This window comes from Podarcis melisellensis (assembly GCF_964234715.1).
Source record: "Podarcis melisellensis genome assembly, chromosome: 7".
Lineage (NCBI taxonomy): Eukaryota > Metazoa > Chordata > Lepidosauria > Squamata > Lacertidae > Podarcis > Podarcis melisellensis.
In genome coordinates, this window is record NC_138539.1 from 161,200 (window position 1) to 174,550 (window position 13,351).

General features: G+C 60.3%; 1 protein-coding gene across 15 annotated transcripts in view; it reads right to left on the reverse strand.

The window, feature by feature from the left end:
- SCRIB (scribble planar cell polarity protein) overlaps positions 1 to 13,351 on the reverse strand; it is a gene marked incomplete at its 3' end in the record, with an annotated part of 47,969 nt that overhangs the window by 17,133 nt on the left and 17,485 nt on the right. For 11 of the 15 annotated variants that reach the window (XM_081919583.1, XM_081919587.1, XM_081919580.1 and 8 more), the window contains exons 15-27: positions 10,295 to 10,627; positions 10,010 to 10,072; positions 8,532 to 8,621; positions 8,268 to 8,345; positions 7,487 to 7,804; positions 7,174 to 7,254; positions 6,215 to 6,499; positions 5,875 to 5,985; positions 4,916 to 5,092; positions 4,459 to 4,575; positions 3,917 to 4,105; positions 3,596 to 3,715; positions 3,383 to 3,439 (exon numbers count right to left, since the gene is read on the reverse strand). In XM_081919583.1, the coding sequence (XP_081775709.1) occupies positions 3,383 to 3,439; positions 3,596 to 3,715; positions 3,917 to 4,105; positions 4,459 to 4,575; positions 4,916 to 5,092; positions 5,875 to 5,985; positions 6,215 to 6,499; positions 7,174 to 7,254; positions 7,487 to 7,804; positions 8,268 to 8,345; positions 8,532 to 8,621; positions 10,010 to 10,072; positions 10,295 to 10,627 (2,019 nt within the window). The remainder of the gene's footprint in view (positions 1 to 3,382; positions 3,440 to 3,595; positions 3,716 to 3,916; positions 4,106 to 4,458; positions 4,576 to 4,915; positions 5,093 to 5,874; positions 5,986 to 6,214; positions 6,500 to 7,173; positions 7,255 to 7,486; positions 7,805 to 8,267; positions 8,346 to 8,531; positions 8,622 to 10,009; positions 10,073 to 10,294; positions 10,628 to 13,351) is intronic. The other 4 variants (XM_081919585.1, XM_081919586.1, XM_081919589.1 and 1 more) reach the window with 4 other exon arrangements.

Consider the following 13,351-nt stretch of genomic DNA (forward strand, 5'->3'; position numbering starts at 1 on the left):
TCAGAACCACTGGCAGTCATCTTTGAGAATTCCTGGAGAACAGGCAAAGTCCCGCCAGACTGGAGGAGGGCAAATGTTGTCCCTATTTTCAAAAAGGGGAAAAGAGAGGACCCAAATAATTACCGCCCAGTCAGTCTGACATCAATACCAGGGAAGATTCTGGAGCAGATCATTAAGCAAACAGTCTGTGAGCACCTAGAAAGGAATGCTGTGATCACCAATAGTCAGCATGGATTTCTGAAAAATAAGTCATGTCAGACTAACCTGATCTCATTTTTTGACAGAATTACAAGCCTGGTAGATGAAGGGAACGCAGTGGATGTAGCCTACCTTGATTTCAGCAAGGCATTTGACAAGGTGCCCCATGATATTCTTGTAAAGAAGCTGGTAAAATGCGGTCTTGACTATGCTACCACTCAGTGGATTTGTAACTGGCTGACTGACCGAACCCAAAGGGTGCTCATCAATGGTTCCTCTTCATCCTGGAGAAGAGTGACTAGTGGGGTGCCACAGGGTTCTGTCTTGGGCCCGGTCTTATTCAACATCTTTATCAATGACTTGGATGATGGACTCAAGGGCATCCAGATCAAATTTGCAGATGACACCAAACTGGGAGGGGTGGCTAACACCCCAGAGGACAGGATCACACTTCAAAACGACCTTGACAGATTAGAGAACTGGGCCAAAACAAACAAGATTAATTTTAACAGGGAGAAATGTAAAGTATTGCACTTGGGCAAAAAAAAAATGAGAGGCACAAATACAAGATGGGTGACACCTGGCTTGAGAGCAGTACATGTGAAAAGGATCTAGGAGTCTTGGTTGACCACAAACTTGACATGAGCCAACAGTGTGACGCGGTAGCTAAAAAAGCCAATGCAATTCTGGGCTGCATCAATAGGAGTATAGCATCTAGATCAAGGGAAGTAATAGTGCCACTGTATTCTGCTCTGGTCAGACCTCACCTGGAGTACTGTGTCCAGTTCTGGGCACCACAATTCAAGAAGGACACTGACAAACTGGAACGTGTCCAGAGGAGGGCAACCAAAATGGTCAAAGGCCTGGAAACGATGCCTTATGAGGAATGGCTAAGGGAGCTGGGCATGTTTAGCCTGGAGAAGAGGAGGTTAAGGGGTGATATGATAGCCATGTTCAAATATATAAAAGGATGTCACATAGAGGAGGGAGGGAGAAAGGTTGTTTTCTGCTGCTCCAGAGAAGCGGACACAGAGCAATGGATCCAAACTACAAGAAAGAAGATTCCACCTAAACATTCGGAAGAACTTCCTGACAGTAAGAGCTGTTTGACAGTGGAATTTGCTGCCCAGGAGTGTGGTGGAGTCTCCTTCTTTGGAGGTCTTTAAGCAGAGGCTTGACAACCATATGTCAGGAGTGCTCTGATGGTGTTTCCTGCTTGGCAGGGGGTTGGACTCGATGGCCCTTGTGGTCTCTTCCAACTCTATGATTCTATGATTCTAAGAGGCAAACTTTGAAAGCAGGGAAGAGAAAACTTTAACTAGGATGATGAACACCACTGGAAGCCGGGGGAAATAACCCTTTTTTCCTGCCCCCCTAAAAACTGTCCTTTTCAAAGAAAGCAAACTACAGACCCCCACGGCCAAAGGCAGGTGCCTGGGAAAGGCCCTGGTCTTGGGCAAAGCTCTCAAGAGAAGGCAGGCAGGCAGACAGACAGGAGGGCAGCTGCTCCAGAGTCATTTCCTAGATTCCAAAATCTGGCCCTCTCCTGCAGGACCCCAGCTGGAGTCACTCCCACCGGAGGCTCTTTGCTGCTCCTTCCCCTTTGCCCCCCACCCATTTCTCTCTCTCTCTCTCTCTCTCTCTCCCTCCCTCCTGTGCTGGTGAATGGTTGCCCTTTCCTCCAGGCATGAAGGAGAGTGTCCCCCTGCCTTTCACATATGGAGCAGCCAAGGAAGGAGGCCACAGCCAGAGGCCTGGCCCCCTGGGGAAGGAAAAGGCACCCGGCTCCTTGGACCTCGGCTTCGCTCTGACCTGAGGACTAGCTCAGGAGTTTCCTCACAGGAACTGGCCTAGATGAAGCCTGGAGGGAATTTTGCACATCTCCATTTGGAAGACGCCCCAAAGCACAACCAGTTGCAGCGGCTGGACGGAGGGGCTGGGGCCTTCTGCTTTCTGCTGGAAGTCCGGGCTGCAGGTGCCACAGGCACTCCCCAAACCCTCCGCCGGATCCCCCTGGAGGACCCAGCCTGGCCCTGAGCGCCAAGATACAAGCAGCCAAAGCCCAGAGCCCAACTGCCTCCTCCAGCCTCACATAAAGGGAGGAATGAGTGATTGCTCTCCTGGCCAAACCAGGCCTCGTCTCTTGGGCCATTCCACGCCCACATTCCTTCCCAGAGCAAATCCAGACTCCCGAGATCTCACAGAAGGAGGTTGGCCCAAGGATTATTCCCCAGAAGGGAATATCTGAACTCAACAGGTACGGAAGAAGCCATATGCTTGGCCGGGACCCGTCTGCCTCTGCCTCGCACAGACCCACAGGGGGGCTTCCCTCCCTCCCTGAGTGGCCGGCACTGTGCCCACGGGGAGCCAGAGTGTGACCACCTCACCCACCGTGGGTCCCCCTGGGAAGACCTACAGGGCGTGAGGCCTAAAACCGCCTTGTGGTGAAGAATCTGTCCGGCGGATCCTGGTCAAAGAGAAAAAGGCTCCCAGAAGGAGGACGCCTCACGCCCTGAATCGTGGCCAGACAAAAGACAGACTCCCCCTGGTTTCCACTCGAGAAAAATGGCCCATTGCTCAGAGATGGAGGAGCGCAAGCCCTGAGATCGAATTCCAGAACCTCTTGGCAAAGGGCTGAGGAAGACTTGTGGCCCTGCTGGGGGGCCAGGCACACAAAGGGGACGGCAACACTCTGCTGAGCACAGTATCTCAGCAACGGCTGCGTCTCCCCCCCACGGAGCCAAGGAAGGCGGCACAGGCGTTCTGGGAGGCCCAAGTCACCTGGCTCTGCAGGCAGAGGGCATGGGCTGGGCTCGAACCAGCAGCTCCTACGGGCAAAGGCAGGCGGGAAGCTGCCCAGGCCAGGCAGATGCACTCGCAAGGCGGGAGACAAGAGCAGGATGAGCAGGAAGCAGAGGGAAGGTTGCTGAGACAAATGGCCACTCCCTGCCAGACCTCTCCCCTCGCCCCCGGCCCAAGGCAAAGCACAGCTTCTAGGGGCGGAGGAGGCCTCAGCGGAGTCAGCGGTTGGGGGGAAGAGCCCAGGCCCCAAAGCAGCCCCAAAGCAGCCCCAGCAGGAGCAGGCGGGGGGGGGGAAGGGGGCTGCCAGGGGGACTGGAGGCCCCGATCCAGGCAGCCCCCTTCCCTCACCCTGGAAGGGTAGAGCAGGGCCATCACGTCTCACCACTTTCTCCGTCTCTTCCCTCTCCCACTGGGTTGTCTCCCTCACCATCTCCAACTCCTGGGGACACAAAGGAGGCGGTCAGAGCTGAGGGCACAGGCCAGCCAGACTCCTCAAGGGCTTTTCTCCAGATCTGGGGGCGGGGCGGGGATTGGCAGCCTTGCCAGAGAGAAGGGGCACCTAAGCCTGCCCTCCCCTGGGAACCACAGGCCTCACCTTCTGAAGGACGTCCAGCTCCTCCGGACTGAGGTCCCGGTCAATGGAGGAAATGCTCTCCAGGCTGTTCTTGCGCCCGATGCCGGCCGCAAAGGGGTTGGCAATGATCCCTGGAGATATCTGGGGGGCAGACGAGAGAGGTGGGGGGGGCTCTGGTCCCTGCCCAGCACAGAGGCAGGCAGAGGGGGTGTCTGGGGGGACACACCAGACCCATGGAGCACCTCCTCTTTAAGAAGCTGCCCTCACCACAGGGCTTCAGCAGGAAAAGGCACTGAAGGCAAACCTCCAGTCCCTGGCCAGGGCCCCCCGCCTAGCACCCACCTCAATGGCCGCCACAGCCTTGGGGTCAAACCCGTCGCAGACCAGCACCAGAAGGGTGTCTCCCACGGCGCGCAGGATCTGGACTGCTTCCGTGTGCGTCATGCCCAGCAGGCTCTGGTGGTTCACCTCCAGGATGCGCATGCCCACTCTCAGCCGCCCGTCACGGGCTGCAGCCCCTGTGGAGCTGACCTGCACGGAGCAGAGGAGGGTGAGGAAGGAGCCGGGGGGGAGGGAGGGAGGCAACCCCCACCCTCAAGGCCCTGGGAGCAGCCAGAGCTGGAGGGGCCCTGGAGGCAGAAAGGGCCTCATGGTTTGGGAAGGGGGCAGGCAGGGGGTCCAGACCTTCTGCTCAAGGCTCCAGAACTCTGCTTTCCACAGCCCCCCCCCAACAAAAGTCCTCAGAGCAACCCTGGGTGGGAGGGACGTGGTGTGGAGACACGGCTGTGGGCCCTTCCAAACACAGCTGGGACCTCCCTCCCCCACTTGGCACTAGTCAAGCACAGCAAGTGTCAGCCAGGGTGGGGGGGAGTGCCACCCCGTACCTTAGAGATGAAGATGCCCTCGTCCGTGGGGTCAAAGGGATTCCCCGCATGGCCCTTGGCACCTCCTCGGATGCTGATGCCCAGTTTCTCCCCTGGCCTCTTTTCAATGCAGATCTCCTGACAGAGTGAGCAAAAGCAAGTTGGAAGGGGGGGCTGGGCAGCTGGGCAGCAGCCCCCCCAGCCAGGAAAGAGGGGCCTCCTTCTTCCCAGTCCTGGCTGCCTCCACCTCAGCTCCAGCAGACGGGCACTGGGGAAGGCTCTTTGGGAAAGCAGGGGGTGGGCAGCAGAGGCCTTCAGGGAGGGGGCATGACACACCATCCTGGGGAAGCCATGGAGGCAGCAGGCCAGAGGGGAGGGAGCTGTGGTGGGTCAGCCCAGCCACATCCCAGCAGGGCTGAAGATGCCCAGTGGCGGAGGCGCCTCTCCAGGGGCACAACAGCAGAGCTGCGCCCCCTACCTGCATGCCTGGGGGCGGAGGATCTCTCCGGACGACCATCCTCAGCTCCTGCGTGTTGGAGAGCAGCGCAGTCACGGCCTCCTGGTGTGTGGCGTGTCGGAGGCCAATGCCGTTCACCTCCAGGATCCGGTCTCCCACCCGCAGCCCACTGCGAGAGGCCAGGCCACGAGGAATCACCTGCCAAGTCAGCGCAGAAGAGGTGGGAAAGAGCCCTGCCTGCTGCCGGGGGGGGGGGCAGGCTGGCAGTGTCCCCAACACCTGCAGCCAGACGGGCACTTGGCCTGGCCGAGAGGCTGCAGATGTCCGTCCCCCCACCCCCCAGAGGCACTTCTGTCTGCTGATACACATATATCTCTCTTCCTTTTGGTCTGACGTGGCTGCTGTCCCTATCCATTTTTCACAGGCAAAATCCTCAATGGTTGCAGAGGTCCATGTACTTTTAAATCACATTCCTGTTATGGGGATTAATGGAAGGCCAACAAACGTGGACTTTGCAAGCTCTTCTGGTGCTAACAGCCTGTCCACCCCCCAGAAAACTATTATACAGCAGTCTGAGGGCCTGGCTGTCTCTTGGCCACTTCTGAATGCATTCCCCATCAAGGCCCATCTCAGGGGAGCCTCTCTCTGCGCCCCTGGGGGGCCTGCAATCCACTTTTGTGTTTCATTTGAGATGGCTGCACTGAGGGGTGTGGGAACCCCTAATGGGGGGCTGGCTCTTTCCCTGTTCTTCCTTGTTAAAATTTGCTACTAAAAATAATTTAATGAAAACAGGGGGCTCTGAGCAGAGAAAGTGGAGAATCGGGGGGGAGGCTTCCTTGCCCTTTGGGCCTACAAGGGGGGCTCTGGAGCACACGGAATGGCAAGATTCGCAGAGTCAATGGGCTGTGCAGTAACTGCTAGGCTTCCCAACCACGGTGTTCTCAGGGGAGGGCTCCCCACGCAGCCCTGCAAGTCTCTACCTTGGAAATGAAGACCCCCGGCTCATGGATCCCAAAGGGGTGGCTGGAGTGGTCGCTGCCGCCCACAATGCTGAGCCCCAGCGGCCCCCCGGCTTTGACCAGGATCACCTCCTGCGGGCAGAAAGCGAGAAGGCCAAGCCAGGGTCAAGAGAGGGCCCAGGGAGGAGGAGATGCCGGGACCCGACTCCAGGCCAGGGGGAGAAAGAGGCTGGAGGGACCCACATCCCAAGGGTGACCAGGGCACTTCCCAGGGTGGGCGGGGGCCAGGCAGGAGGGGCTCCCCATGCCAGCAGCTTCCCACAGGGACGGACAGACTGTGCCCCCCATGCCCTTCACCTACCTCCGTGGGGTACTGGCTCTCCAGGCTCTGGGCGGGGTGGCTCCTGTGGGGCAGGGGCGTCTCCTCAGGTGGGCTCTCCCCGCGGGTGGGGGTCGGTGGTGGCGGAGAGTGTGCCCGCTGTGCCCGCTGCCCCAAGGGCAGGTCTTCCTCGCTGGGCTGGGTGGCGGCGATGGGGGCAGCGGGCACAGCCTCTCTCTCTACCAGCAGCGCAATGGTGGGGGAGGCGGCGGTAAGCAGCGCTACGGCCTGATCATGCCTGGCTTCCGTCATGTCTACCCCATTGATCTAGAACGGCCCCAAACCAGCGTCAAAGGGGTAGGCAGGGAGGGCACGCACCCAGGGACCAGAGGCAAGGGACCCCAGCCTCAGCAGCCGGAAGGGGGCTGGGAGGGCAAGGAGTGTCCCCCCCCCCAGATCAAGGCAAACAGCAGCTCAGGACAGGGGGCCAATGAGCACAAGCTCTTTTCCTGCCCTCGTCCCCAAAGAGAGGGGGGCAGAAGGGGGGGGGCAAAGTGTACATCACCCAGCAGAGGGCAGAGGGGAGAGAGGGAGGCAGAGAGACAGACAGGCAGACGGAAGCCAGCACTGACGAGGCCGTCTCGGGGCTTACCCCCCATCCTCTCTCATCACGGCTGCTGAGCAGAGATTGGCTGCGCCTCGAGAGGGGGCAGAGAAACAGGCCACAAGGAGGAAGAGGAAGAGGAGCAGCAGGAGAGGGAGGGAGGGAGGGAGGGAAAGAGCTTCAGAACAAAATGGCTGGCCCCCCACCTGCCGTGCCCACCCACCCGGAGTTCCAGAAAGGTGACTCCAACATCACCCCCTCCAAAATACAGCCCACGTCCCCCCTGGCTAGACTCAGCCCCACCCTGAACGGGCAGGCAGGGGGCAGGGGGGACCCCAGAGCCTCCTGCAGGAACCTTGCCTGGTCCTCAGGAAGCCCCCCAAGAGAGTCCACTCACCAAGATGACCCTGTCGCCCACACAGAGGGTCCCGTCCCGATGGGCTGCGCCCCCCTCTGCAATCCGTGAGATGAAGATCCCCTGGGGGGAAAGGAAAGTCAGGGCCCCTCCCTGCAGAGCCCCCTGCTCCTCTGCCACCAGGCAAGGCAAGGGAGGGCCCTCTGTCCCTCCGTCCCGGGAGCATGAAGTGCCCCCGTCAGCGAGGAGCCAGGAATAAGCGCAGAGGCCGGGATCGGGTGTCGCCGAAGCCCTTGCCAGGCGGCTGCCGGCCAGAGAGAGGCGGTCCCCCTCCCTCCCTCCCTCCCCTGCTCACCGTGTCCCCCGGCCGGTAGGGTGTGGAGCCCTTGCCGCCAGCAATGCTGAAGCCCAGTCCCCGCTCGTTGCGCATGAGGCAGGTGGAGAGGCGCTCCGTCTGGGGGGCTCCCTCAGGCCTCTCTGGGAAGCGCAGGCCCACCCCCCGCCGCTCCCGGGGGCTGTAGTCGTCCTCCGGCCGCAGGGGGGTCACTGTGACGGCGTTCTCCGGCTCCACCATCCGCTCTCGCAGAACCGTCATGGAGACCGTGGTGCCCGAGCCACGCAGAGCCTCCACCGCCACATGGTGCTCCGCGCACTGCAGAGGCACCCCGTTCACCTGCCCGGGGCGCAAAAGAGGGGGCTGGCTCAGGCAAGCGCTCGGCCAGAGACCGGCTGCCCCCAGCCCCCTCCAGAGAGCCCCAAGGGGAGCCTGGCATGGCTTTGGCAGGCAGGCAGCCCCCTCCCATGGCAGTCTGGCAAGGGCCATCTTCTCCTCCCCCTCTGCAGGGCAACGCAGAAGCAAATGCCCACCTAGAGCTGCGAGGGAGCCTGGGCTGTACTTATTCTGAGTGGTGACTCAGGCCCCAGGCAGGCAGGCAGGCAGAGACCAGCCACGGGCAGGAGGCCAAGCGTGCTGGAGGGCAAGGGAGAAGCCATGGGACCTGGGGGGCAGCTTGGCCTGGAAGGGGCTGAGCAAGGACAGGGCCTGCCAAAAAGGGGATGGCAGGGAGGGAGCAGCTGGCCCTGGGTTTATGCAGATGTCTCCTCCCCAACCCACCTAAGGGGGCCCAACGACTCACCTCCAGGAGCTTGTCCCCCACCCGCACCCCTGCCTGGGCAGCCGGACCCTCCTCAGAGACGCGGGAGATGAAGATGCCCTGCAAAGAGAGGGGAGCAGTCAGGGGGGGGCTTCCTGGGCAGTGGCAGCTCAGCAGCCTGACTCGGCTCCCCAAGTCAGCCACTCCAGCCAAAACGGCCACTCCTTTCCCTGCCCCACAGCTGCCCCAGGTCAAGGGGACCCCCAAACCCCAAGTGGAAAGCCTCCCTGTTGCAGCTGCCCGTACCTCATCGTCTCCCTTGTAGGGGGTGGAGCCTTTGCCCCCCGCAATGCTGATGCCCAGCCCCCCCGTCTGCCGCACAATGCTCAGGGTCAGCTGGAAGCAAAAGGGGGCAATGTTAGGGGAGACACAGCAGCAAAGACATACAGAACGAGGGGGCACCATGGACCAGGGTCTGAGCCCATAATGAGGGGTGAGGAAGCAGCCCCCCAAGCATCTCCTTTGGGTGCCCACAAGACCTGCAATCTACCCCTGGACCAAGTGGCCAATTCACCACCAGGGCCACCTATGTGGGAGGGGGCTCCCATACGTCTCACCAGATCCCAGGACCCCTGAAATATCTCCCACTGCCAGCCACTCACCCCCACCCCCACCCTTGCCTGAACAGGAGAAATCTGTGTCCGTCTTGCAGCGCAAGGCCAACGAAGACCCTCAGGGAGCCCCATCACCCAGGACAGGTCTGAGACGCTCTTGCTTTTCTCCACCCCACCAGCACTGCTACGGGGGGGGGGCTTCCTTTTGCCTAGGAAAGGCCACAGAGCAAGTGCTCAGGCCCCAGGAGAGCCGGGGGGGGGGACGCCAAAGCCCTCCGGCTGGCGTGGCAGAGCCTTGTGCAAAGAGGGTTGGGGGGAGCCTCTGGCCACAGCAAGGCCACATTCTGGGCACGGCAAGCAAGGTGAGCTCAGGTCCAGCAGGCCAAAAGCTCACGGAGGGAGCCAAGCAGGGTATGCCCATGTGCCCCTATGGCAGGGGTGCCCAGGGGAGAAAAAAGCCCTGGAGGCGTCTGAGGGCCCCCCCCCACTCAAGCAGAGGGGCATGGGGGCCGAGAGGCGGCCTCAGGGGACAGAGCAGCAGCAGCCAGGCATCTGCCAAACCTGCCAGAGCCAAGCTGGGCTGACTTTAGCAGCCCAAAGTGCTCAGGGGAGATGGGGCCCAGTGGCAGCTCTGCCTCCTCTAGCAGGGACCCTGAAGACCCCCTGGAGAGGGAGGCCTGGTGCAAGGCATCTCCCCATCCCCAGCCCCCTCCTCTCTGGGGAGCTCAGGGGCCCCAGCTGCGCTGCCAAGGAGTCTCTTTCTGGGCTTGCCAAAGGCCTCTGGCAGGGACACCTCTATCCAGGACGGAGTGTGCCAGACACCAGCACTTTCAAGGAAAGCACCCCCCGGGAGCCCTTGGGCTGGCTCAGGGGGCTGGGAAGGGCTGCCTGGGGAGAAGAGAGCTCGTCTCAGGCCAAAGCACCAGCCTGCAGCCAAGACAGCCCTCAGCTGCTCCAGTGCCAGGCTCCACGCCCGGCTGCCTCCTCTCCTCACCTTTCTCCCTCATAGGCTTGGACAAAAGCTCCCCATCACACCCCCCCAAGGTTCAGGTGTGGGAAGACAAGAGGGGAGGAGAGAAGCTGCCACCACAGTGCAGAGAGGGGCAGCCCCTGCAAGCCCCAGGGAAAGGGGGTGGGGGGGGAGAGACGTGGGGGGGAGGCAGTACAGACCTCTTCCTCCTCAATGCGAGCAGGCTCAATCAGCAGATTATTGGCTTGGTCAAACGACACCCCCTGTTAGGACAGGAACCAGCAGAGAGGCATGCGGATTAGTGGGGGGGAGGGCCGGGTGGACCGCCACCGGATGGGGGGGGGACACAGACAGAGGGAGGGAGAGGCAGAGGGGCAGGCCCCACCCGAGCATCCAGGAGCCCCAGCACCAGAGAGAGAGAGAGAGAGAGAGAGAGAGAGAGAGAGAGAGAGAGAGAGAGAGAGCGCTGCCCCCCAGGTCCCTACCTTGACGGAGGAGGGTGGGGCAGGTGCAGCCCCATCCTGGGCTTGGTCTCCATCCCACCTGGCCTCCTCCTCCTCCTCCTCCTCCTCCTCTTCTTCCTCCTCCTCCACGGGGGTGGCCTCCTTCTCCTGGGGCCCCCCCTCAGCACTCAGCCCCTGCAAAAGGGCCACCACTGCCTCTGGCCGGGGCAGCTGGGCGATCCTGAAGTGCTTCTTGTAGTGGGGGGTGTCTTTGCGGATGAGCCGCTGCTTCCCTGCTGGGAACGGGTGCTCTTCCTCCGCCTCCTCTTCCTCCTCGCTGCGCACCAGTGTGTCTTCTGCAAAGTGCACCGTGGGCTGCAGGGAAAACACCCCCATTGGTGTTCTCTCAATACAAGCAGGTCAGGCAGCCTCTTCTGCAGGTACCTATTCCCCTCCCCTCCGGAAGAAAAGCCGACCAGGTGCCTCTTGGGGACAGTTGCAAGCTGGACCTGAGCGCCACAGCCCCTCTGCCCCCTCCAGCCCCTGGCCTTCAGCAGCAGGGCTGCCTCCAGCTGGGGGGACTGAGCAGAGCCACCCTGACTGGCAGCCCCCAGAGCCTCCTCTGGCAGGAGCCTCTTTTAAAGCCCTCTAGGCTGGTGCTTTCACTGGCGCCTGTGGAAGAGAGTTCCATGGTTGAACGATGTGCTTCGTGAAGAAGTTCTTCCTTTTATCCGGCCTGAACCTTCCAGCTCTGGCTTCACTGGATGTCCCCCAGTTCCAGTGTAGTGAGAGGGAGGAAAACTGCCCTCTCTCCATTCCAGACCTGTTTTCATAAACGCCTCCCATGGCACCTCGGATTCGCCTTTTCATAGGAGAATTGCTTCACCCCCCCCCCCCGTTCCCTGGGTGCCCCTTTCTGACCTTTGCCATCTCTACAATATCCCTTTTGAGGTGAGCCGACCAGAGCTGTGTCCGCCTGGGTGTGTTGGGGCGGCCGGGAGCCCTCTTGCTCTCTGGGGCGAAGGCCTGGCAGGGCTTCTCACGTGGCTGCCAGCTCCCTCTTATTGCAAGGCCTGACATCTTTCCGGGGCTCTTCTGCACACAAATTTGGGGGTCTGCCAAACAGGCAAGCCTCTCCCTTCTGAAGAGAGCAGGGGAGCCCAAGGAGCCCTCATTAAGCCGTCCTGCCCCTTGCAGGCCTGAGGTCCAGATTTAAAAACAGCACACACCCCATTTCTACTGAGTGCCCTGGGGGAGCCACAGCAGGAAGGCCCCTGGGGGAGAGGGAGGCCCCCACTTCTGCCATCAAACAAACCTGAGGAACAGAGAGAGCCTTAATCTCAAATCCCAGAGATTAGTTTCCTACCACAGGTCAGGCCAAAGGGCCCCCCTAGAGTCCAGCCAGCCAGGTGCCCCCTACGCAGCCCCCCCCCCAGTACCAGCATTCAGAATGAGACAGCCCCAACGGCGGAGGCAGAACAAAGCGGCTTTGCTGAGCCAATTCACGGAGAAGAGGGTTCTCAATGGCTTGCTCTGCCTCCATGGGCAGAGGCAGCAATGGGCCTGAATGCTGGGAACCACAGGAGGCACTGCTCTTGCGCTCCTCGACTCTGGTTCACTGGCTTCCCATAATGGGCAGCTGGTTGGCCACTGTGAGAGCAGGACGAGATGGGCCCCTGGCCTGGTCCAGCAGGTTCTTATTACGGTCTTCCTAGCACGACCCTCTTGCAATGACAAGCTCCATTGTTCAGCTGTGCACCCTGCGCAGCCTCCCAGGGACGCAAGACCCTGCTGCTGCTGCAGGACACAGGAAAGGCCTCTGAAGGACGCAGATCCCACAGGGGCCACATGGAACCTCCACATCCTGAAGAAGCCTATCCTGGATTCAAGGAGTGTCTGGGGGAAGCCACTGGGCAGGTGAAGTTCTGTCCTTTGAGGAGGGTCTTCAGCCTGGCCCAGTGGGGCTCTCCTTTCACTTTCCCAACCTGCTTTCTGGTGCTGACCAGCCCCTGCACAACCTCTCTGGGGGTCTCCTCATCAGCACCACCAGATGTACTCCATCACCTGCTCTGCCTTGTGCCAACAGATTTTCCTCCGTTAAGTTTCTTTTGAAACTGCAGGTGCAACACCCTTAAATGAAGCCCCCAAGCACCACCACCCCTCGATCCTCTTGGGATCCTCTGCTCCAAGGCAGCGCTCAAAGCCCTCTCCCAGGGAGCTGGGCTGGGCAGCGGCCAAGCCTGTTCCAAGCAGCCCAGGGCTAACAGCAGGTGGGGCATCTCCAGGGGGACCTGGGCAGCCCCAAGCACCAGGCAGCAAGGGTTGCCCTCTGGTCTTACTCCACCACATCCAATGCATCAGGCTTGGATTATTATTTTTTATGTCTCAAATATGTTTTTATTGCCTAATCACTTGTTTGCCACTGTGGGTCCTTGAGAGGAATGGGGGTGCCCTACATTAAAACTGGTTTAAATTAAACTGAGGAGTTTTTATTGCACGTAAGTATTCACAAAGGCAGCAAGACACTCCTCCGCGGCCCCTGGGCCAACATGTGAAATAAATCCAGAGTGCAAGGCTTTCCGTGGCTCCTTTGACCCCCCCCCCCCGCCTCTTTGCTCTGGCTATTTGGACACGGCAAAACAGGGTTCACAGAACTGAAGGGCTGGAAGGAACCCAAGGCTCCTCCAATCCAGCCCCTTGCAGTGCAAAACACTCATAAGCAAGAAAAATGCCTTGCCACTGAATTCACACAGCAAAAACATTTAATGAGGGTCCTCCATACACAACCAAGTGAAAGAAAAATTCCTCAACGTGGCAGCAACATGCCCAACGAGTGATGATGCCACCCCCTGCCACCTTCTGTGTAGAACAGAACCCCATCCATTGACCTGGCCTCCCCAGCCCCTAAGAAGCTGAGTCCCTTCATGGTGCCAACAGCCTTCCAGTTCCCCAGGAGGGGTCCTGGATGTGCCCTTCACCAGGCAAGAGGCGGGCAGATCTCCCTCGCCCAGCCCCTTGGCCAAAGGCTGCCCTGTGGGACAAATGGGGCTGCAGGGGCCTAGGGAACACCCCTGCCCCCACTTCCTAACATGGGCACCA